Raw genomic sequence first — 23,787 nt, forward strand, 5'->3', positions numbered from 1 at the left:
TCCTATTTTAAACCCACGTGTTTCCTACAGAAACAGGACGCATTTTTGTAGGAGTATTTTTAAAAAAACACGAGAACTTCCCGTAGGCTATTTACTACAGAAAGTGAAGGGATGAGAGGTGAGATAGGCAAATGCGGACAGGTAGATCACAGAGTCATTAAGGTTGGAAAAGGCCTCCAAGATCATCTGGTCCAACCATCCCCCTACTACCAATATCACCCACTAAACCATGTCCCTAAGCACCACATCCAACCTTTCCTTAAACACCCCCAGGGACGGTGACTCCACCACCTCCCTGGGCAACCCATTCCAATGCCTGACTGCTCTTTCTGAGAAGAAATGGCTCCTCATTTCCAACCTGAACCTCCCCTGGCACAACTTGAGGACATTCCCTCTAGTCCTATCACTAGTAACCTGTGAGAAGAGGCTGACCCCCAGCTCCCCACACCTTCCTTTCAGGTAGTTGTAGAGAGCAGTAAGGTGTCCCCTGAGCCTCCTCTTCCCCAGACTAAACAACCCCAGTTTCCTCAGCCACTCCTCACAGGACTTGTGTTCCAGGCCCTTCACCAGCTTCGTAGCCCTTCTCTGGACATGCTCCAGGGCCCTGATGTCCTTCTTGTAGTGAGGGGCCCAAAGCTGAACCCAGCACTCAAGGTGCGGCCTCACCAGAGCAGAGCACAGGGGGACGATCACCTCCCTGCTCCTGCTGGCTGCACCATTCCTGATGGGACAGCTGTGACCTCGGCAGGACAGCTACGAGCAGAACTGACATTTAAGATTTAAAACACAAAACCAACAGCCGGCACAACAATGCGCCCACACCACAAAACCGCCGCCCGAGGCGCCTGGAGCTTTACCCGCCCCCAGCCAACTGCCCCGGCCACGCCAACACCGCCCCTGCCCCGCCCTGCCGCCCAGGGGAGGCCCCTCCCCGCCCTCACCTGCCGCCCTCCCGTCGCCGCGGTGCCTCCCGGCCGCTTCCCCGCCTCCTGCCGAGGAGGGTCCTGCCCGGGGGGGTCCTGCCGGGGGCCGTCCTGCCTGAGGCCGCCGCCGCCGCCGCCGCCCCGCCCGGCCGCCGTCAGCAGCCACCGCCGCGCCGCCCGCCACTGCCACCAGCCCGGCGCCGCCATCTTGGACCGCGTGCTGGGCGGGACGCCGCCGCTGCCCTCCCCGGCGGGCGCATGCGCGCGGGGTGCGGTGAGGCGGGGCGGCCGCCATCTTAGGGCGGGGAGCGGCAGCAGCGGGGTGCCGGGCACCGCCCCACGGCCGGCTGAGGGGGCCGGGGGTCCTTCACAAGCAGAAAGCCCCACGGTGGACTAGATGAAGTCTCCTGCAGTGGGGCGATTAAATAGACGGAGAAGGAACCGATACAATACAGATCACGTTCCTTAGATGGTACCAATGCCGTAGAAGAGCTCAGTTCTTACCCTGTCACCCCATTCCCCCTTTTGTTGAGGCATAGCTGCCAAAGGACAAGGGTATACACCCACAGCCCCATTTCTTACGTCCTCAATGTAGCATGAGTAGTCTTCTCTAGTAATGCCAGGCTGGTAGGGGCTGGTGCACTAGTATGTGTCAACACTCCACAACTGAAGTTTAAGAACCATTTCCAAGTGGAAGTACATTTATTTATTTTTTTAAGTGTAATCCTCTATAGTAACAGGACAACACATTCCTCACACTTTTTAATTATTTTTTTATTAAGCTTCTCACAAGGAATTGAGCATATATACATGACAGCTGGCATGCTAATAAAGTAAACCAGGAACTTTTTTTCTTCCAGACCCCACCGTGGCAGGGGGAAGTTTCAGACTTCACAGACCTGTTTCAAACGTGTTTCCAGTCCTAGCCATGGTGATAAAACACATGCCAAAAGCTCTAATCTTACCCACACCAGGTGCCAGAAACATAGAAAAGACAAGCAATTTGAAGACAACAATCAGATAAAGCAACAGGTAGAGGAACAGACCTTGCCAGAGTGCTATGCTGCAAGGTAACACTCTGCGCAGCAGAGGAAATGGGAGTAGTGATACATCTTAAGGGGTTCAGGCCCTTAAGACGTACAGAAAAACACAACTATGTAGTATGTAGTAGATCTTTTCCAGTCAGTCTACATGGGAATGAACATTAGCATTTGACAGCAGCTCTCTCACTGCCTAACAGAAGAACCACTTTCATTCTTACCGTCCATACTTTGTTAGTGTGTGACACCTCCACCTGTGAATTAAGACGAATTCACAACTGATCAAAAGTTCAGAACAAAATGTGATTGTGATCACGTTACTGTAACTGAACTAAACCAGCATTAATAGGCATCTTGCTTCCAGAGTCCTTCTAGTTAGATAAGCCAAAGACAAATCAATAAGTTTTAGATGTCATGTGTTATACTACCACTATCTTTTGTACAAAAAAGCTCTTAATACAGTACATTGCTACACATCTGTAACTGTGCTACAAGTAACTTGCTTAAAGCCTGTTGAAGTACAAGTCCTTTCTTTAGCTGGGAATGATCGTCCTAGTCTGGTTCCCATGCAGGCAACAATTACGTGAAATAATCACAAGGGAGTAAAGTTTGGTAGCAGAAGTAGATTCAAAATGATCAAGTTGAACAGTAGTTACAGATTCAAAAGGAATTATGTATCCACAGTATATGTACAGTATAATTAACTTCTCAGAAGAGTTTTCATTGCTATACTTTAAAGGTTGCCTTCAAATTAGAGATAAGTCCTTTAAATGTTTGAAAGGCATAAAAATTCCCCTTCCCACACAAAACCCCAAACAATGTATTTTAGTTTCAAAAATAATTTGAACCCACGAACAAGCTTGCTATCAGTTAATCTGGTAAAATAGCTACGTGCTAAATAAACGCACATCAGGTGGAAAGAGCGCAAAGAATGTTAGAAGTGTGCTTAGTTCTTGCTTGCAGCATCTGGCAGTGGGTAGCAGGACAGAGGCAGGAATCTCAGTGGGTCTCCTCCTCTGTCTGTTCTGCAATTGTTTCTGTGGCACTGGCATTAGCAGCAGAGTTCAAAACTTCTCCAAAGTCTCCCCCGGCAGGTTTGTTTCCTCCAACTTTAGACTAGAACATAAAGAGAGCCTCAACATAAAGTTATCTACATAAAACCAGTACCTCTGCACAAAGAGGCTTAACAACTCTTCTCAGCAGAGCAGCTTTTCCAGGACTGAGCTATCCCCACAACAGTCTTTATATTACTTAGAAAACCCTTAAATATCACGGACACACCAGCCTCCCTGTGACTTCAAGACACGAAGAATGAAGCAGACCTAATTCTAGGGAGTCTAAAGGTTGACACACACACCCTCAGTTAAAAACTGTACAGGTATGCTGCCTTTTAAGCCAGTTAGGCTTTGAAAGATTCAGAGTTAAAACTAGCTGCTGTGTTGTTCAATAAGGAGCTTTGAACGGTTTTCAGTCTCAAGAGCACATCTTGAGTTCTTTAGTGGAGCCTTGCAGCTATGCTACTTTCTCCAGGCAGTGTGTTCACCTTTCCACTTCTCTACAGAAGATATTTTGTGGTATGGCATGGCCATTAGTGACAATTAGTTTGCAGAGATCTAATGATTCTCTAATGCTATTGCTTGCGTGCTTCTCATCCAGCCCAGTGTGTCCCTGAGAACACTGGAGTCTGGATCTAGTTACATGTATTAGTTATTTCTGAAGCTGGTGTAGTTTTTAGGTTTTGTTTTTTTTTTTTTGGGGGGGTGGAGTAGGAAAGAGCTTACTAATGTCTCTTTCTGGTATTAAGGCTTTTGTGAGTAAATTTATTTTTACAAATATTTTCTGCAGAACTAAAGTACAAAGACCTTACATAGTTTAAAAATAACCCAATCTGCACTCCTACGTACGATACTAGTCCTTAGGAAGGCACAGAAGTAAAAGCCTAGACTGTTTTTGATATAATACTAGGTGTATTACTATCCACTTGTACAGGTTAGATAGCTGTTGATCCATCTAGTTATGAGCATCCTCCTGTTTTGATTCCGAAATCATTAGGCAGAGAAACCATTTACACAGTATTTCTAAAGACATCATCTAAGCACCTTCAACAACTTACAAGTAACCAAAAAACACACAGGTTACCCAGAGCCCACTGAAGTCTCTTCTCCACATACACAGCTCCACAGTCACCAAGACTTCTTAGTAATGCTTACCTTTAAGTTCTCGACTTTTTCCTCAAAAGATTTGAAAGTAGGAGAATTTCTAGGGACAAAAAGGAACCGCAAAATTATAAATGTATCTAGTTAGTGTATAAATATCAGAAAACAAGCAAACAGTTGCTTTTTCCAATGTCAACATGCATTTTGTTTATTTGGGACTTCTTCCTTGTTTTTAATTGCAGCTTAGAATAGTTTACATCTGGATCTCTATCTGTAAAAATTCAAGAACACTCAAGCTGCAACTTATTCACATCAATTAGCCATTGCCAGTCTCAGCTATAGGATCTTTCATTACAAGAAGGAAGGGAAATCTAGCAATTTCCCCCCACACTCCCCCACCCCTCCACACACAGTGATTTCAAACAGGTTTCTGGCTTAAAGGGTTTGTTCAGAAAAGCTTTGTCCAGAAAAGCTTTGTCATCCCTTTTGGATAGCCTACTGTATTGCTGCTGAATAAAGCTTGTCAGATTTTTTTTTTTTTTTTTTTTTTACTTGTTGGAGGGAAACAACTTTAATTTAACAGGCTGTGTTTAAATAACAAAATAGTTCACAGTGACATTTTCTGCTAATATACGTTTGAGAGACTCCCCCTTGTTTAAGTGCTGGAGACAGCTGTGATTACAAAAGGTACGTTCTGCACATGCAGAGCAGGACAGCTCACAATGTTCAGTGCTGAGGGCCACTGTATTTTTACTACTAGGGTCAAAAGAGCGCCTTTGTGCTCCGATTAGCTGTCACTGACACTTGCAAACCTACGCAGTAGCTTGTACACCTGTTCTGCCTTTATGCAGAATGGAAAATGCTTGCCTTCCATGGACCAAGACTAATCAAGACTAAAAAAATAAGTTACATACAAATGAAAGTCTTTGTAAACAGGTTAAGCTCCCCCCCTTGTTATTTGGGTCAGTCACCCACACTTAGCAGCACTCTTTCATTTAGGAAAAGAGTGACATCTATATATCAAACCAGATTCCCTCAGGAGATGGAGGGACACAGTGTCAAAAAAAAGAATGCCAAGAGAAAAGCAAGCAAGCACAAGTCAACAAGAGACTTTTTATGAAGCCACATTTTCTCTTCAGTTCCAAAGACAATCCTAAATCAGATGGTGAACTATTGTCTTTTAAACTTGTCAGTTACATTTCTAACAGGAAGGTAAAGTGTTATAGTTCTCCAAACATCAGGAAAGTGCACTTAGTCCCATTCCAGATGTCTGATAACCATCACTGTTAAGTAGAAATAAAGATATTCTACATAATCGATTTCCTGCACCAATATAAAGTTGTGTACTTTCTTTGGTTTGTTTCGTTTCATTTTTTTAATCTGTTAGTTATGTTTGATTTTACTTAATTCCACACATGACAGTAAATATACGCAACAGCTGGATTATGCATACGTTACCTCATAATAGGCATGCTAATTGAATGTTGTATGGAGCGTATACTAAGTTGCCAGCATTAAGAAAAAAGAAAGCAAGAAATCAGTTGAAATGATAGACAGAAAAAATTGGCTTAGAAAGCTGATTTCCAGACACCATCTTTGGTAAACAGCCAGTTTTATACAATCTTAAATAAGAACTGCTTCGTTTTGCTTTTTTTAATTGCTTAGCCATGCACGCATACACATACAAGTACAACAGAGCAAAAGCTGCAACAACTTTTTTCCTCTTTAAAAATAATCAAGTGCCATGCTCATTAGTAAGTACATATTTTTAGCTGAAGTCTGTCTGCTGGTAAGTTTTTTCAAATGAGACATGCTGCATTTACAGTTTCGACAATATCAAGTAGAAAGCAAACAATCCAGAGAGTTATCAACCAACAGACCTTCCTACTCAAAGAATTAGTCCAAAGGTCAGAGGGCTTCCACTTCAATCCAGTATAATTTATATTGATAAGTATATAAGTTTTATCTAGAGAGAGCAGTTACATCAACCTGTATCCAACTTCAGGTTTATGGCGGGGGCAGGGAAAGAGTCCTAGTTTCAACACTTCTGAAATTCAGGGAGGATTTCTGTAACCTACCAGTGTTGCTATACTGTTACGGTTTGGTGAGAACACATACCTACTCCTAGAAGGCTCCTGGAGGTAGATTAAGGAGCTCCCAAATAACTTCAATACCATCAGTTTCATACGCTGGGAAATCCTTATTGACTCTTGATACAAATTAGTCTTCGTGTTAAATGTTTCTTGTCAACTACCACAGTAAGTTAGAAAAAATGATGATTTTTCGTAATTGTTTGGAATATTGATTTTTGATAGGGCTTGACAATGTCTTTCAAGAGAATCCCGTCCACGTGATTGCTGGTGTGGGGAGGAATAACAAAAAACCTCACATTTGATGCACCTCCGAAGCTCAAATTCGTACCTCAGCACAACAGAATATGCATTCACAGAAGCAAAAGGCTCATTGGCAGAACACAGCAATAGGAAGAAAAACACACATGTAAGAGAAGTTGCCTTAAGGTTGGAATCCCTTAAAGCTGATGTACAGCTCAAGGTTTTGTAGGTACAATGTACTGGCAATCAGATTCTTTGAGGCCAGCTGCTGTCTTGCTACATGTCAGTAACACGTGGCCATGTTTCATTCCTTTATCCTAAACCCCTTTCTGCTGTTTTTCATCTTCACTGATGGTTTGGCTTCCACAAAGTTTTTTCAGAGCACACAGAAGATGACTTCATATTCCTTTCTCTGATGTGGATTTCTAGTAATTCTGGTTTTACCGCTCTGTGCCAAGTTTCATCACAGAACTAGGCTGATACTACATAATTCTTCGTGCAGTCACGCTGAGCCACTTCCCCTTAGCCTGCAAGAAGTGCCTCACTAGCTGAGGAAGTTTAAGGCTAAAGAGGGTGAAAGTTACCTTTTTTTTTTCTGTTTGCAATCTGCAAACCTGCTTGCAACAGAGAAGCAACAAGCTATTGCAGATCTTTTAACAGGTGCCTAGAGAACTTTATCTAAAAACTCAGAGATCACTGAATAGAAGAACTATTTGCATACTTGAGTTTACTTCTCATATGATACACTTGCACATACTCAGAATGTTTTGTGAAGTGTCACCATAATATATAGTTTTGGCACAAAATGATTTAGTTCACAGGAGCACTGAGTAAGTGCAGTTTATCTTAAACATCAAATCACTTGTTCAAGTAGTGCTTTCTAGGAAGCAAGATTAAGTCTTGAGAAGCTTTACAAAGATGAGTCAATTTTTCTTTTCACAATTGACGGAATGCCACAAAGCACTCACTCGGCTAGACCCAGAAGCAGGGCAGTTTGAAGATGAGAAGCCCTTTTTCTTTTTCTTTTTTTTTTTTTTTTTAAAAAACACTCACAAGTCAAGACTAGTTTACGTATGAAAGCAAAAAAGACACAGTAAGTTGCTCCCTAATCTTCCATATAGTTTGTATTACATTAAAAGGCTTCTGGTCCTTTACAAATTATTATTTTTACAATTACTACATTGCCTCACATTTTGAGAGCACACAGAGCCATGCCAGAGTCCCTGTCTGGAAAATATGCTGAAGAGCTCATAAGCACTAGTGCCTTCTGTTAATAGTTAGGTTTCCAGTTGATATGCTGACAAATGACATTTTGAAGTCCACGATCATATCACATTTCCAAAGCAAGCAGTTATTCTACAACCTCAGGAGGAAGAAAGATGAGGGTTTCTGCTCCATGGTATGGACACAGTGCAAGAGGAGCTAAGTGCAGAGTTATGATTGCTCAGGAAGTTTGGTGAGAGCTGCAGCTTGGTACTACTGCTATTTGGCACATAATACTCATGTTGCCTACATGAGGATGGCTAGCTAATCAAGACGTTCATATAAAGGAGAATAAAGGCATTAAGAAAAACCTGAGAAGGGACAGAATTTGTTTACAGCACAACAAAAAGCAGAAGAAACAGATAAAGAAAGCAACAGCTGCCTGACTTCGCAATACCAGTCCTCCTTCTCTATTTCAATACTTTTCAAGTTCACAGCTCCATTAGCTAGCTGCCTTATTCCCTTCTACAACTCTCTCCAGTCACTTTGCAACAATGAACACCTGCATAGGTTTGCTGCGTGGAATACATAGAAATAACCCAATCATGTCACTGCAGATAAAAAACCCCTAAGTTAAAACAGCACAAGAGAAAGTCACAATAAAGAAACCACTTAAGAAAAATGCACCCCAATATTCAGTACTAGTTCAAGTATCAGACCCATAAATTCTCAGTTCCAGGAAGAGACTTTGACATCTAAAACTTCCTGAAATTCAGACTTGTGCCATCTTAAAAGTAGACACCAATTTAAGGGTTACATAACCACGGGACCTGAATTCACTGGTTGAATCCCAGTTGAACTTGATCCTCATGAAAGCAAAAAATAAAAAGTGTTTTTAATCTCCTAAGTGCAATTAAGATCTAGAACAGCACTAATTCCAACCCCCCCACCCGCCCCTTTTTTAAAATCCAACTGCTCCTGAATTTATATCCCTACCTCGAATTTCCATTGCCTCCTTTCCCCAGAGAAGCACACCGACAGTGTGACTCCTCTGGCCCTGTCACTCTCGCTCCCAGTGGCCTCATTTCTGATAGTGGCCAGGTCGCTGTTGAATACTCTCTAACTTGAGCAATCAGGACACTCCTGTTGGGTTGGATGTTGAGGTATTAAATTCTTGAGGCCAGAAGAGAGCTAGGAGTCTGTGCTTATCTCTGTCAAATAGGCTAGTCCAATACCTGCATGAGAACACCACAGCCTGATGGAAGGAAGGTGAACCTTGTTAAGCAAGCAGCTGAGCCCTGCATCCAAAAGGCATTTTCCAGTCTCCCTGTCCTGCTGATGGACAAAGATGAGATACTGCAGACATTCTTACCCTGGAACAAACCGGGCTCACTGCCTGCCTCCTCTGCGCGCACAGCAGAAGGGACTAGAGCTCCTAGCTAGCGTTCTAGCAGCCAGATACCTACATCTCTAGAGATCCTATTCCCATCTAAATGATTACATAATAGGAGAGTACAAAGAAGATGAAGCCAGACAGAGGTGCACGAGAGGATGAGGCAATAGACAGAAGCTGCTACACAGGAAAGTTATCTACTGAAAACTTTACACTGAATATTTGCTTAGAGTAAGCAGATAAAAGACACTGCAGAAAAGGTAATTAAAATGCTCCAAGTCCAGAGCTGCTAAAGTAATCAGGCAAAGATAAGGACTGTTTCACTGGCAAAACCATGAGCAGTGAACACACAAGCTACCTCACACTCCGCCTGTAGTAATTTCATTAGAGTCACAATGCTAAACAACCACTATAATAGACACCAGAAAGGGAAAAATTTTACTCTCTCAAGGCACAAACACTGTACAGACAGAGGAGGAACTCTGCACGCCATTGACCTCAAAACCATATTCTGCCTCTTTAAAAAGAGAGAAATCCGGACTCATTTTAACAGGTTTCTTTCTTACATGAAAGAGAGACTAATTATTACATGTTATCAAGATTTCATGTTCTGGGATAGTTACCAGATGAACTTGAAGAAATGTCTTCTGACATTATAAGTACTGCAGCTTTACAACAACTAACACTGGAGAAAAAGAGTTACCTTTTACAGACACAACTCGTTTAAAGCTTTTAATGGAGACAGTCTGACTACATGCTTAGTTTTAGAAACAGTTCTTGCGCCCACCTTACCTAAAGGAATGTGAAAATGCCTGTAGTCTGCACAATGCCAGAGTAAGCATTAAAGAGAGAAAGGAAGTTCTGATAAATCTGAAGCAAAATAAGTGACTGAAGCTGCACCTCAAAGTTTTTCTCACTAGACTTCAAAAAGCAAGAAAGAGGTTAATGGCAGCACTTCAAAAATCAATGGTTGATTTTATTACATTGCTCTCCAATGCAGCAATATTCTGTTAGAATGTGTTTTACTTGCCCAATAATTGAAAAATAAGTTTGATCCACTATTCATAACAAGTTACAAGTGGACATAAGTTTTATATGTTCCAGTAGTAAAAATTATATAATCAAAGAATTGTAAGCATATGATTAGATTGCATCCAGGAAGAGTTTAGTTTGCATGCAGTTAACAGTACATGTAGTGCTAAAAGTTACCATCACACTTACCTAATTTGTATGAAAAGGCTGTGTCATTTCACAGTCAAAATATGCTGTTGTATACCAATATTTAGGAATTAAAATAGTCTATTAAAAGGTAATAAAATCAAGCACTGCTATGAGGTAGAACAGCTTACAAAGTAGTAAGACACTGTAAAAGGAATTCACACACACAAAATACAAAAACAATCTTTAACTGTCTTTTAAGTGTGGCATTCCACAAGCTGAGAAAGTCAGGGAACAGAAGCGATGATGCTACTTGCATTGGGCACACAGAGGCAGACAGGGATGCTGCTATCCGCAATCCTACCAGGAAAATTGGAGTGGCAGTGGAGGTAATAGCATGTGTCATTTCTCTTGCATATATAAAACACACCCCACAGAACTCTTCCACTTCAGGGAGGACATACAGGCACATTTTGCAGCAAGTCACTCAGCACTGCTAAGACTAAGGCATGCCAAGGGTTCTTGATAGATAAACTTTTAGAAGTGCTAAGTACGTTAACAGCATAAATTTGTTTTAGTAATCTTCTGCTTAAATAAAGAAGTGCAATTTCTTGTTAAGAAGCTAAAGAAACCTACTTGACATCTTCAAACTTCTTGGTTATGACTGAACCAACAGTTGAAAAAGCAGCAGAGGCCTTCTGACCAGCCTGAGACAGGGTTTCTGATGTTCTCTTGTATCTGTGTTCAAACAAAATTAAGTCTATAGTTATTTTAACAGAACACATGAGAAACTTAGTGAAACTTTTAGTGTATGTATGTTAAGTCTGTATCAAACCCAGAAGTATACTTCAACTTTTGGGAAGAGTGGACAAGCTACTTAAGAGACTATTTTGAATCACTGCCATCCCTTCTGGCTACAGCATCTTTGCCACCTCAGATTTCAGATCAGATTCACCAACATATATTTACTACTCCAGCCCCAGAACAGATGCAATCTGATACTTTAGGACTTTCAAAGAAAAAAAACAGCATGAATACATATTGAAAAAAAGAGCTTATTTCCGGTACCAAGTGTCTAAAGTCTTATCCATAATGGTTTTGTCAATAAACTTCACAATACAAGATTCTGTATTTAGAGGTACATCCTCACATATTCTGGAAAGTCATTGACTGCAGAAAATGAAGTTCACTCTATGCCTCAAAGTAAAAGTTTTTGTTTGGCTAGAATATTAACTGTGACTTTGTACTCCTCCTGCATGAGCTCAGTTTACAAAGTTTTTCACATTAGAAAAGGATACTCTGTTGACTTGGTACACCTTGATATCTTGGTAATGGTATCTCAGTTCTGTTACTCACATATATTAGAATCTTCCATATTGTGGTTCATTCTTATTTTGCATGAGATGATATGACTAGTAGTGGCCTTAACGAGAGAAATCTATGAATTATTCACACAAATCTTAGCGCAACCTAACTTTGTGTTATCTACGCATCTTATTTCACAAAAATAGTGGATTTGGACATAAGAATGTCATAGTCTTCATCTCAGACTACCATCACGAAGAGGTACATACGCTGCGGTTGATGTAACATCTTGCCAACTTTTGGTAATGTTCTGCTTTAGTTCCTGTAAGGAGTTAATTCCCAGCTTTCTCTTGATTTCTGCTAGGTGCTTCTCTTTGGCAGCTAGCACTTGTGAGAGTGTCTGGATTTCTTCTTCCACCTATTGCAGCAAAGATGAGAGAATTAAGTTAACAAGGGTTCTACAGAGCCATTTAACTCCATAAGTAGGAGAAAAACATCTACTAGTGTTGTGGTTTAGCTCCAGCTACTAGGAGGAAAATTAACTCTGTCCTAACTGAAACCAGGACAACTAGACATCAGTAATGGAAGGGATAACAGTTTTGTTTGTGGTTTTTTTTTTTTTTTAGCATCGCCTCACAGTTGTTTCTAACTACTAAAGGGGAAAGCCAATGTAGTCTACAACAATAACCAGTTAGTCAGAAAGAAGCCTACTTGCAGCTAGCTCTGTTAGTATAGCAGGAATAAGGAACTGGGTAGCTCTGAAAGATGGTATCGTTAGAAATTATTACCTTTAGACTCCACTGGCCTACGTTGAGCTTGAAGATTAGTCAAACCTGGGACAACCACCAAGCCTGCATGCTCTTTCCACATCAGAAGAGATGCTAGCTTACAAACAACATGAGGAAGCTCAGAGCATCTGTTCCACACACAAGTTTCGTCTCCTTTCTTGACCATAAAGGTTCTTCTGTGAGCTGAATTCAGCTACAGGAACGTCCTACCCAGAGCATGCTGGAAAGGAGTTGGAGGGGTGGGAATAGTGGCAGACTGAGTGGTTTAAAAAAATGTAACCTGTTCTACAACTAATGAAACTATGATGTCCGTGTACTTTCTTATTTACACAGATAGTCAATTACACATATATCATTACGTACGTATGTGTACCCACACGTACGTATGTGTACCCATTACATGGTTAGTCAAAAACATGGACCAGGTCACGGTCAGAGGCATACAGCCTACAGAAAAGCATTGTAAAACTGCTTGACAGGCGGGACAGAGGCACTAAGGCAACATGTACAAAGGCATGTACACGTACAAACATGTACAATCCAACCCTACCTTCTTCATCCGGACTGGACCACCCTACTTTAGGATGTCAGGCTGCCTACTCATTTAAGCTCCCTTGAGGGAGTACCAGTATCATAGAATACCCCGAGTTGGAAGGGACCCATACGGATCATCGAGTCCAACTCCTGGCACCACACAGGTCTACCCAAAAGTTTAGACCATGTGACTAAGTGCACAGCCACAACGCTTCTCGAACTCTGACAGGCTTGGTGCAGTGACTACTTCAATGCACCTTATCCTTAATGCACCTTGGGTTTGGATACCTGTATGAAGATCAGCATGACAGCTGAGCAGGACCAGATTCCCCTACCACCTTCAATTGACCATTTCAACACGGAACAATACTCAGGACCACTAAAAACAAAGCCTGACTGAAAAGCTGTGTGTTTATTTCACAGCTAACCTTGGTATGCCAAAATTTTAAGCTTAAGCTAGTTTCTTTTATTCCCTTTAGGGTCCTAAAGCCGCAGGGAGCTACAAAGGAAGAGAGTCCACTCAATGAAACTTGACTTTGATGACTTATGAAATATATACACCACGCTTGAATATTTGACTGTCCTTCAACAAGTGCTACTTTAATTGCTCTTAATTTTTCTGCTACTGTCAAGTATAAACAAGAATAGTTGCACAGCTATTAGCAAAGCAGTGTACGCATGGAATTTACTACAAAGCATCCTTCATGAAAACAGCTTTAATCACACCACACCAATAGAGATAACACTTGGTACTGGCTTCTAACTGTGTTCTGACAGCTTTTTTTTTTCCACCCTTAAGTGAGAGAGGGGTAAACAAAGTTAGACATCTATAAATTCTGGTTTAAGCTCTGTTTACTAAGCACTTTTAGCTTAACTAATTCCCTGTAGTTATAACTGGAGTTTCTTCCTGACATGTTCCCTTTCTTCTCACACCCCTCAATACAGAAGAGTGCTGTACCCAGCTTCACTCAGAATGAGTACACATAGCATTAGTTGTGTGTTCAAAGACATGGATTTTAATTCTCAAAAACAACTTAAGAACTATTTAAGAGATTTACCTTAGCAAGCTCTCTTCTTAGCTCATCCTGTTCTTCTTCTGAGAGTGTTTCTGCCATGCCAACTGTAGCAGCAGCATCCTCTCCAACCTCAGGTATAGAGTCAGTTCTCAGCAGCCCTAGAGGTGAGCAAACCATTAAAAGTCAGATCATTGTGCATTTGCCAGACAACAACTGCATGTTGATATACAGCCCTTTCATGCCAGTGTATAAGTAAGACTTACGACAGGATACCAGAGTCACACTCCAAGTACTATGGCATACAGGAGACCAGAAGACATTTTACTGGCTGTTTCACTCTATCAAGTTGCAATAAAACTCAATATAATTTCAACTTCTGCTACGGGAAGAGACTAGAAACTTGTTGACAACAACCTGGCCCACTACTCTGATGAAAACCAAGGCACAGAGCACATCTCAACCACAGAGTGGTTCATACATAACCTCTGCCCAGGACTTCATATGATCGCTGCTCTGAATTGCTCATGCAGCACAAACTCTGGAGATGTCAGAGGTGCTTGGAACCAGCAAAGAAGGCTCGCTCCCTCCCTCTCTGCTCTCTGGATCAGAGAAAAATGCCTCCTCTCAGCAAACTGGGAACTGCCACGGCCACAAACAAGTCCAGCAGCAGTGGAGAAAAGGGGTGCACTGCAAGTGGGCGCTCTTCCCAATATGCTGTGCTCAACCTTTCTGCCCCTTGTAACTTGGACCACCGTGGCTAGGAAGTCACAGATAGCATGGAACCAGAAGTTGCTCTTTTGTGCTTGGATGTTAAGACAGAAGCCCAGAGAAAGAGCTTAGGACCAAAAGGCCTCCGCTGCAGACAAACTGGTGGAGTGCTGAGAAGGGACTGATGAGGATGTCAGTCAGCTCTTCCCCACTTCCCCTTCCAAATCCAGAAGCCAAAACTCTGCCAAGCCCCTCTATACTAATCCGAAACATCCCTATGGTCCTCCTCAGCTTTTGTTTTCACAGCTTCACGCAAAGGAAGTGATACAAAGAACACTGTTCTCCTATGATGTGCTCAGTTTTTAAAGTTTAGTTATTCCTAATCCTAACTAGTCCTCTGCTTTCAGGATTCTCAGGATATTCTATGATTTCGTGTTGGAAGGTGGGCAACAAGGACCATCCAGTCGAACAAAGGACTTCGCAGGGCAACGTAGGAGTTAAACCACATGGCCTAACAGGATGCCCAAAGGCTTCCTGGTGCCGTGACCACTTCCCTGGGGAGCCTGTCCCAGTGCCCGACCACCCTCTGGGTGCAGAACCTTTCCCTAACACCCAGCCTGACCCTCCCCTGTCCCAGCTCCATGCCGTTCCCTCGGGTCCTGTCGCTGTCCCCAGAGAGCAGAGCTCAGCGCCTGCCCCTCCGCTTCCCTCGTGAGGGAGCTGCAGGCCGCCATGAGGCCTCCCCTCAGCCTGCTCTGCTCTGGGCTGAGCAAACCAAGTAATGCAACAAACAGCAAAAGATTTCCCATTTTGTATCTTTGTAGCCAATACTTAAACACAGTTCACCAAAACGAGGGAATCCTACAATAATTTGCGAAGAGACCAATTTGCAGAGAGATTGAATACTGGAACGGTTACAGGATCCCAGAACTAACACTAATCAAGAGGTAAAATAGCTTTATAAATAGTAAAACAGGGTAAAATGAAGAGTCTAACAAATTAAACCAAGGAGATTTTTTTTTTTTTAATATGATAGTGGAGAGTGACAAAACCAATAAATCAGGAAAAGAACAGTTATGCATGGATCTTTTCCAGCTATTAGCTAGTTATTCTGTTAACAACAGCCTGGCACTGAAGCGTTTAAGGGGTAACAGGAGAACAATTGCCTTCTCTATCCTTTCATAGGGTTGGAAGCATACATTCATTCAGAGAAGTTGAGGACACATTAACGTTCCCTTGCTAGTCGCTCCAGTAATTAACCAGATCAATCCCACCCTGGTTTCAGCAGCTTTTGACGGCCTTACAGTGACAGTATTTGGCTTGAGAATTCAACAGCCCATTAACGAGCAATGGGACCACCACTGTAATTTCCTTGTGAGACTTGGTATCAAACAGCTACATCACAATACACTGAAAAAGCCTGGGGAAAAAAAGATTCTGCAAGGCTATAATTCTGTAAAACATGCTCCTAGCAGCTGTCAAGCCTATAAAAGGAGACGTCTTCTTCTTGATCAAGTTACTAAACTACAGCAAAGCTCCATTTCCACAAATTCTCTCCATAACAGTATGTTTTCCACCTGTATTTGTGCCCAGAACAATTCTCCTCTAGAAGCACCCTGCTACATGGACAGGACACGTGTAAATGTTGAGCCCGCTGGGGAGCACAGCGATCAGGAAGCATACTGAACCCTGAATTTATGAAATCAGTACCACATTTCCCCCAGAGAATTATGTGTGTCTTAAACATAAGAGTGCTTACAGGTTTCCCAATTATTTTCTGGCAGAAATCTAAAGGGGGGGGACAGAGGGTTCAAGTCTAATGCCCAAACAAAACACAGCATTACAGCCCAAAACACTATAGGATTACAGCTCACGTCCCACAACCAGATCATTTATTTGTACATCAACACATTTCCTTTTTGTAACATCAAGCCATTAAGAATGCCATAACTTTGTCTGATTGCTATTTATGCTATTATATATGCCCAACAGAAGGAAGAAATTTAAATTGCACTTTTCCTTGATGCACTGTCATCCTCAGCAAACTGTTCTCTTTCTGACGGCAGATTTAGAGTTAGGTTAGCAACCCCTTTAAGGGCTACAGAACTCACCATTTCAAAACCAAATTTCAGACGCTTGTCAAGCACCAAAGAGCACACTGCCTACAGAGCATTAGCACATCCTGCTGAGAGGCTGCTCAATCTGGTTATGAAGGGTCATCTGGATTATCTCACCAAAAATAGATCGAGCGAACTCAGAGGCAGGAGAACAGGCTGGATTGCCTCCAGCGTGAACCAGTATATTGGGGAATATACTTTACCTTTGGAAAATTGGTGCTTCAAGGCAGTTTCTGCTGCTTCTTGCAGCACAAAGTCGAACTTGAGGTTCAATGCTAAGAAGCATGGGAAAGATCTCACCTCGCCTCCCCATTTACAGATGGTTTAGGAAGATAGGAAGTCACTGCTAATCAGATGCCTTCACACCTCACCTAGTTCATCTCGTCACACCTTCCCCTTCTTGCTTTCTGTCCCACTCCCACATATTACTCCTCCTTTAGTTCCATTCGAAGCATGCAGACACCTGCCACCTCCGCTCTCACCCCATTACCGTTCACCTCTGCCCTGGCATTATTTCCCCTCTCATGTCAGTACTTGCAGGACACGGGGCATCTGCACTAGTGCACGGCAGTGCTTGGCTTCTGCTCTTACTTCACAGTGCCTCATTTCTTACATCTTTAGAGCTGCAAAGCACTTAAAACTCAGTCATTGGATACCCTGCCATAACCAAGTTTAGTGTGAGCATTTCAAATCTCTTAAGCAGAGGAAAAATCTGTAGAGAGAATCCAGTATCTGGAAGTAATTAGCCTGTAGTGGGAAAACTTACCTAATTTTAAGGTCAGTTTTTAGGTGTCTGCTTTTCTAAGACTGACACGTTATCCCAACAGTTTATTAGATCTAGTTAAAGGAATCAAATAAAGACATTAAGAACTTTGTTTGTTAGGTCTCTGCAGATCACGAGCAGTCAAAGAAACAAGACTTAAGTCCACGTTCCTCTTACAGGGTAGAAGAAGCATTCGGTTTACACTCAGGTTTTGGTCTGTGCTTTGCAGTTTTCAACCCAAGTTTGTTACCCATCTTGACCTACCACTTCCTGGCCTGAAGTCAGAGATTAGCAACAAACACGAGCCGTCTAAGGAAGCACTGGTCACTTCAGATGAGCAACCTTTTGGCTGGGGAAGGGTTAGCCTTTACAAAGCCTTATCTTTAGACAGACCTTCTGTGTCAAAACACTCATTCCCAGTGTCTGATGACCACTATATAGTTGGGAAAGTGAAAGAAAAAGCTAAAGGTACTTGTTAGAGCTCAGAAGAACAAGCTGCCGGAATAATCTTAAGTTTATAAGACTTGAATATGATGTGGCTACAGAGGGGATTTATTTCACAATATATAAGAAAGATCAAATTTGAAGTGCTTTCCCTTTCAGTAAAAAGGCCAGTCCCATTTTTTCAGCCTCAGGAAAGAGAATTCTTTGGCTTCTCCCAAACACCAATCATATAACCAAAGTGAATGAAAAAGAAAACAGCAAAAAGGTTGCCACTTACTGTGATGCATCACCACTAGATACTGAGGACTGCTGCTCCCCCTTTCAAAGAAGGGCAAGGTACAGAGCCAGAGCTGACCACCGCTCCTCAGCGCCCTGCAGCTCATCTAGGTCATGCAGAGGTTTGGTTCAGTTCACGCAGACGCTCCCCAGGGGTGCAAGAACAAGCCCACAAAAAAAAAAAAGCCATCGCCTGTAGCTTAGTTTTGCTTTGTCATACTGGAAGGAGGGCTAAGCCTTCAGTGCTTTTCATTACTCCAGAGAATCGATCGTGTCCAGCAGCAAGAAACAAAGGAGGTAAGAAGCAGGCAGGGCTGTGTCAGGAGGCATGGCTGCTGGCACTCTGCACACCAGGTCACCAGCTGGGAGCTGCTCAGGTTCAGCACTAGGCACCTGCTGCCGCAGCGCAGCACGTAACAGCTGCTTCCTCCGGAGCATGCTAAGTGAGGAGAGTTGAGGTTTTACAGGACGTTTTTGTCAACCAGCGAAGTTTTTTTTTTAATACTCAGGGAGCAACAGGTAGTGTAATTTCAGAGCTCCAGATAGTCTAAGTATACAGTTCTTACACTTCCCCCCTCCAAAAAAAACAAAAATCTAATAGTCAAACTAGTCTGGCTACATCAATCTTGGAGAAGTTCCTGATTTTTTGCTTTGTTTCCCCACGAACTGCCTTTCTACAGAGTTAAGAAATAAGATAAAGGTGGTAGATGCACACAAGATATTACCTAGATGAGATCCCAAAGCCCACAGACCACCACAGATAACAGCAGTACTTAACTTTACTTACGCTTGCCTTTCAGCCCAGTCACAGATTCTTAATGAGTAGATCCTTTCTACAGATACTAGCCACTAAGCTTCCCACACGAAGTTGTAATAAAGAAAGAGCAGGAAGTTACCAGACTTCGTCAGTGTCGGCGACCCAGGCGGAGAAAGGTTTATGCCGGGTGAGAGGTAAAGGTAGTTTCTGTCCACTCCCGAGTTGAAATCGAAGGGCGATTTGTAATCCTCGGACAGATCCATGTCAGAAAGCTCAGAGCACGTAGCCGCCCTCTGCTGCTGCCGAAGGAGGCATCTTGGCTTTCGGCAGCCACAAGACTTTCTTCAGCCCTCGTTTCCTCACCTGGCGCTCACCGAACCTCCTCATAAAACCCAGCCGACACCTCTCCCGTGTTTGATAGAGCCGTCCAGCAAGTAATTTCTTAACCACGCCACAGCTTCTGCTGTTTACATGGCACAAAGTTGAGTTCCTGTAAATTTATAACTGGGGCTGGACTTAAACAGACCGTGCCTTTAACAAACAGAAGCCCAGGAGCCGTGCGCTGGGAATGGAGAAACCTTCGCCCTTACTGCAAGAACGGCATCAAGAATTTTCAATCATTTAAATAAAAAAAGGTCAGCTGACAGCAGCCACACCAGGATATCCTTAATCTTCTAGGACACAAAAGGATTACTAGCCGTAATCTATCCTATACACCATCTGTGTAGGACTTTTTCCTCTGATTAATGGAAAATTCTGCCTGTGTAACTGTGTAACTCCAGCTGTGAGGGGCCGGTGCCAGAAGCCAGGCTCTGCTGCCCCACACTGCGAGCTCAGGAGGTGACAGAGCAGCGCTCGTCTCAAAGGCTACGCTAGAGACACTACCCAGCTTCATGGAGGTGGAGATGTGCTCTACGGTATTTGCCCACGAGGGCTTCACAGCTACCTACGAAGCTGTGTTTGGAGCTTTTTTCCCCTTTTTCTTTAAAAAAGGCATTGCTGAAGTGCACTGCCCCGTGCCCTTGGTGCGTCAGCCAGAGCCACTCGGAGCAGCCAGCCTTACGCCAGGAACCGGTACCGCTGGAACGCACGGCCCTGATGAGATGTACTGATATTTTGACACGTGTACTATGAAGAAATCAACTCGCACAAGCCATCTGACTTCACGTAATGCATTTAGTATTTAGCCCTGGGAAGCAGGCCTTCTTCTCACCTAAGAGGGGCACTCAGCACAGTTTTGCAGCACTTCACTGATCCCCCACACACAGGGTCAGCTCTTTTCAATGAAGAGCAAACAATTTACTAACAAGGCAGATCACTTCCACAGCCAGGCAATGATTTCCTTAACTGAGCTCTCCCATCTCCACGCCTTCACCTGGGCTCTGAGCCACAGCCTGCACGCAGAATAACCAAATGGAAGTTAACCTTTTCCTCCACCACAGGAGCGAGGTTTTAAAACAACGCTGATCAGAGACGTGAGGCCTCTCTCTGCTCAGAGCCACAGAAGTGAAGGAGCCTTGCAGCACAGCCACGTCAATGAATTCCCCAGGGGTACCAGAAGAAGGTGTACCACTTGAGTTTTAGCTTCTCATTTCCACTGCAGGAGCAGGCCTTTGGGCTAATTAAAGAGCAGCTCCTTTAGGCTGCAGACCTACTTTGGTTTCTGGTGCAGGCTACCTGCAGGCTCCTAACAATGAGAGCACAGAAGCCCGGAATACAGCTCTGCTATTTCCTGAAACCACTCAAAAGAAGAAAATACAATGTCCCTCTGCATTTCTGACATGTGACTGCAGCAGCGGCCAGAAATATTGCACAGTTCACCCAAAAAAGGTCAAAGCTTTGGTCGCAGGCTCTAGTTAAAGCACCCAGGAAGAGCAGAGAAGCACAACAGAGCCGCAGCAGTCGGGCAGCATCTGTTAACCCAGCACACCGATGCGAAGCGCCGCCAGTGGTGCCCTGCAGCCTCTCCTCGTGCAGCTCGGCAGACACAGCCTGCGCTCTGTGCAACAGCTCAGGAGCCGCTGCGCTAACTGGATTAGACATGAGGACAAGCTATTAGATGCGGCGTACTGGAAAGCTGTTTTCTCTGAATGCCACTCTCCTGACACGGAAAAGCACGAAGGTGAGTTTACCGCCAGCAACTTAACAGCCCCAGAGAATCGCTCGCGGCAAGCTAATCGATGCGAGCTACTCGTAGCTCTCCTAACGTGCTGTTAGAGGAAAAAAAATCTTATGATCCATTCATGCCTGCTAATGAGCAGGAATACCATTTCCTGGACGAGGGCACGTATGAGAGTCAACATTTATGTTCCTGTCGCTCACAGGAAACGCCCTGTACTGTTTTTTCAATAGATGGCATGGGGCAAAACTCAATCTGGGACTCTTCCTGTATCTTTGCTATGCAAAAGTCAGTCTCACATCCCTACTGGCACCTGGCTTGCCGGTCTGAGATTACTAACCCGGCCACCTGCTGCAGCACGGGCACACGCGTGCACCACGCATCCTCACTGCGGCCTGAGAGATGAGTACAGGGCACTGCCCACCGCCAGGACACAACTTCAGCTTACAGGGAAGGTTTGTCGGGTTACAGACCTAAGCCTCCAGGTCAAAGACTGAATTCTTCTTCTACCTGGGCTTATGCACAGCCTCTTTGCTCAGGTTAATTAGCTCGGAGCGGCCACAGGTTGCTATAGCACCTCCCCACCAAGCCCCCTAAACAGTTCACAAAGGCGCCTGTGGGTGACAGCGGGAGGCTGATGGGAGCCTCTCCCCCCTCTCGTTCTCCCCCTAACTGGTTATGGAGGAAGATGTCCCCCTAAACGAGGCTCTTCCTCGGTCACCTCAGCCAGGTCACCTCTAGCCCTCCACGGTCCGAACACTGCTAGACAACGGCAGGAATCAGGATTCCCCTAAGCTACGGGAACAGCTTTGTTCTTTGTTAAGGGCCATCCCACAAACAAAACATGCCATGGCACAACCTGCCTCCCTCCCCACTCTCCAGAGGAATTCAGAGCACATATAGCTGGCTCAAGACAATTTGAGGCTGCAAAGCCATGCCCTATTAGACGTACCTTGCCCTCCTCAATAGATGTTAAAGTCTAAGCACTTACTTGCTCCAGAGACAGGTAGCAGTGGGGTTTTGCTCACTACACGTGAGATTTAAACGGAAGATTTTGCTGTGGATGCTTCTGCTGTTCCAGAACTTGCGCTTCTTTGTTATCCTGACATGTCAAGGACAAATAGGTTGGCACTTCAGGCACCTACACCGTGTTAGGAGCTGGTGTTTAGAAGACTGACATGAAGGTAGATTACTTCTGTCAAGGACGCTTGAACCAATTACTGACAAGTTCAAGTGAATATCACATAGTGGCTCAGAAAGGCTCAGCAAGGCATTACCACCACATTTCCCCCCATTAATCACACCATAATCTACTCTGTTAAGGCTTGAGTGTTTGAAGCTCTCCCAGGTAACTATTTAGCATCACCAGGTAGCACAGATTGTGCACATGAGTTGTACGGGAGGGAACCTTCTGCACAGCTAAAAAAGCCATAAAGATTGAGCAAACACCGTTAACCAGACATTTGCCTGCTCATTGTCAGGCACTGGTCTTTCCTCAGGTACCATCTGCTACCCCGCTCTATAGCTGCCTCCCCAGCCTGATGCTGGCCAGCACCAATTTAAATAAAGCAGTGCTGTTAAAGCACTTCTGCCTTGGTGGTAGCTAAGCCGTTAGGGCAGCCTTTCAGAGATCCGGCTTTTCACATGGGAGGTCTCGCAGGAGAACAGTTTATACCTGAAAGAGTTACATCCCCCTTTCTCTAAAGGAAGGAAACCCAGCTACAGTACGACTGAAAGCCATCTCCAGGCTTTGAAGAAGTTAAGTTGTACGCTCAGTAGTGTTTCACACAGAGTGAAATCCAAAATGCAAAGGCTACCACCAGTGCCTTGGGTGTGGAGGAGCACAGAGGCTACTCTAGATCAGGATCCCAACAGTACTGTGGATGAAGCCATGTAAGTAATCAGTCCCCAAAATCTGCGCGTAACCAGATGAGCTCTGTCAGTGCACGGGCACCTGCAGCATCCTGTGTAAGCACACAGATGCCAAATGTGCACCAACCACAGCCCATCCTTCAGGCAAGCCTGCCATGACTTCAGCACTTCATTCAGCAAGCAGGAGAGGGTGGGGTGAAGGGACAAAGAGCTCTACCAAAGAATGGAAAAGGGAGTTGGCTTTTGGGGAGCAGAGAAAAAGCGAGTAAGAGTGCAGAAGAGGCTTTCTAGTAACAGCAAACAGGGCAAGGACTTCCAGCTAGGTCGTCCCTCACCCCCAGCTCGCACAGGTTCGTCCCAACCAGGCAGCAACAGTGAGGCTCCTGTCTCCACTCCAACAGAGTTTCACAGGACATCAGCCATCACAAGAGCTAAAAAGCCACTTAAGCATCTTAAGCCAGCGTAGGCTCTGTAGCATCAGTTTGATCTTCAAAGCCTTGCCACCTTACGGACAAGTAAAGCCTTCAGCGCCTGAGCCGAGGCCTTCAGACTGCACTAAGAAGAAAAGATGCGATGCCATGAAGCAACAGGACAAAGCCAGACACTCAGCAACTTAAATTGGTGCATTTATGCTCTAATTTCCATGCCGTCCCCCTTCCTTTAAAAAGGGGAAGTTCTTTCAGCCCACAAGATTTGCTCATGGGGCAAGCGGAGCTGTGGAGATCTAGCAGTTATTGAACAGTAACAGTTCAGGCTTCTACACTCCTGTTAGTAACAGCCAGCAGACCTGGACGTGGAGGTTTAGGTGTCTGCCGTCTTCTAGCAGCATCCAACTCACGGCCACCATCCTCATTCCAATACTTCAGCCTCCCCCCAGGACTT

At 44.1% G+C, this 23,787-nt stretch overlaps 1 protein-coding gene across 10 annotated transcripts in view; it reads right to left on the reverse strand.

Annotated features, from left to right (window-relative positions):
• Window positions 1-1,679: 1,679 nt before the first annotated feature.
• The window catches only part of TPD52 (tumor protein D52), a 42,283-nt gene continuing 20,175 nt past the window's right edge, over window positions 1,680-23,787 (reverse strand). For 3 of the 10 annotated variants that reach the window (XM_040546168.1, XM_040546160.1, XM_040546167.1), the window contains exons 2-6: window positions 13,892-14,007; window positions 11,781-11,929; window positions 10,843-10,944; window positions 4,174-4,222; window positions 1,680-3,079 (exon numbers count right to left, since the gene is read on the reverse strand). In XM_040546168.1, the coding sequence (XP_040402102.1) occupies window positions 2,963-3,079; window positions 4,174-4,222; window positions 10,843-10,944; window positions 11,781-11,929; window positions 13,892-14,007 (533 nt within the window). In that variant the 3' untranslated portion in view covers window positions 1,680-2,962. Of the gene's footprint in view, window positions 3,080-4,173; window positions 4,223-5,577; window positions 5,620-9,840; window positions 9,868-10,288; window positions 10,314-10,842; window positions 10,945-11,780; window positions 11,930-13,891; window positions 14,008-19,053; window positions 19,499-23,787 lie in introns of those variants that run through there. The other 7 variants (XM_040546165.1, XM_040546164.1, XM_040546161.1 and 4 more) reach the window with 6 other exon arrangements.

This window comes from Cygnus olor, chromosome 2 (genome assembly GCF_009769625.2).
Source record: "Cygnus olor isolate bCygOlo1 chromosome 2, bCygOlo1.pri.v2, whole genome shotgun sequence".
NCBI lineage: Eukaryota > Metazoa > Chordata > Aves > Anseriformes > Anatidae > Cygnus > Cygnus olor.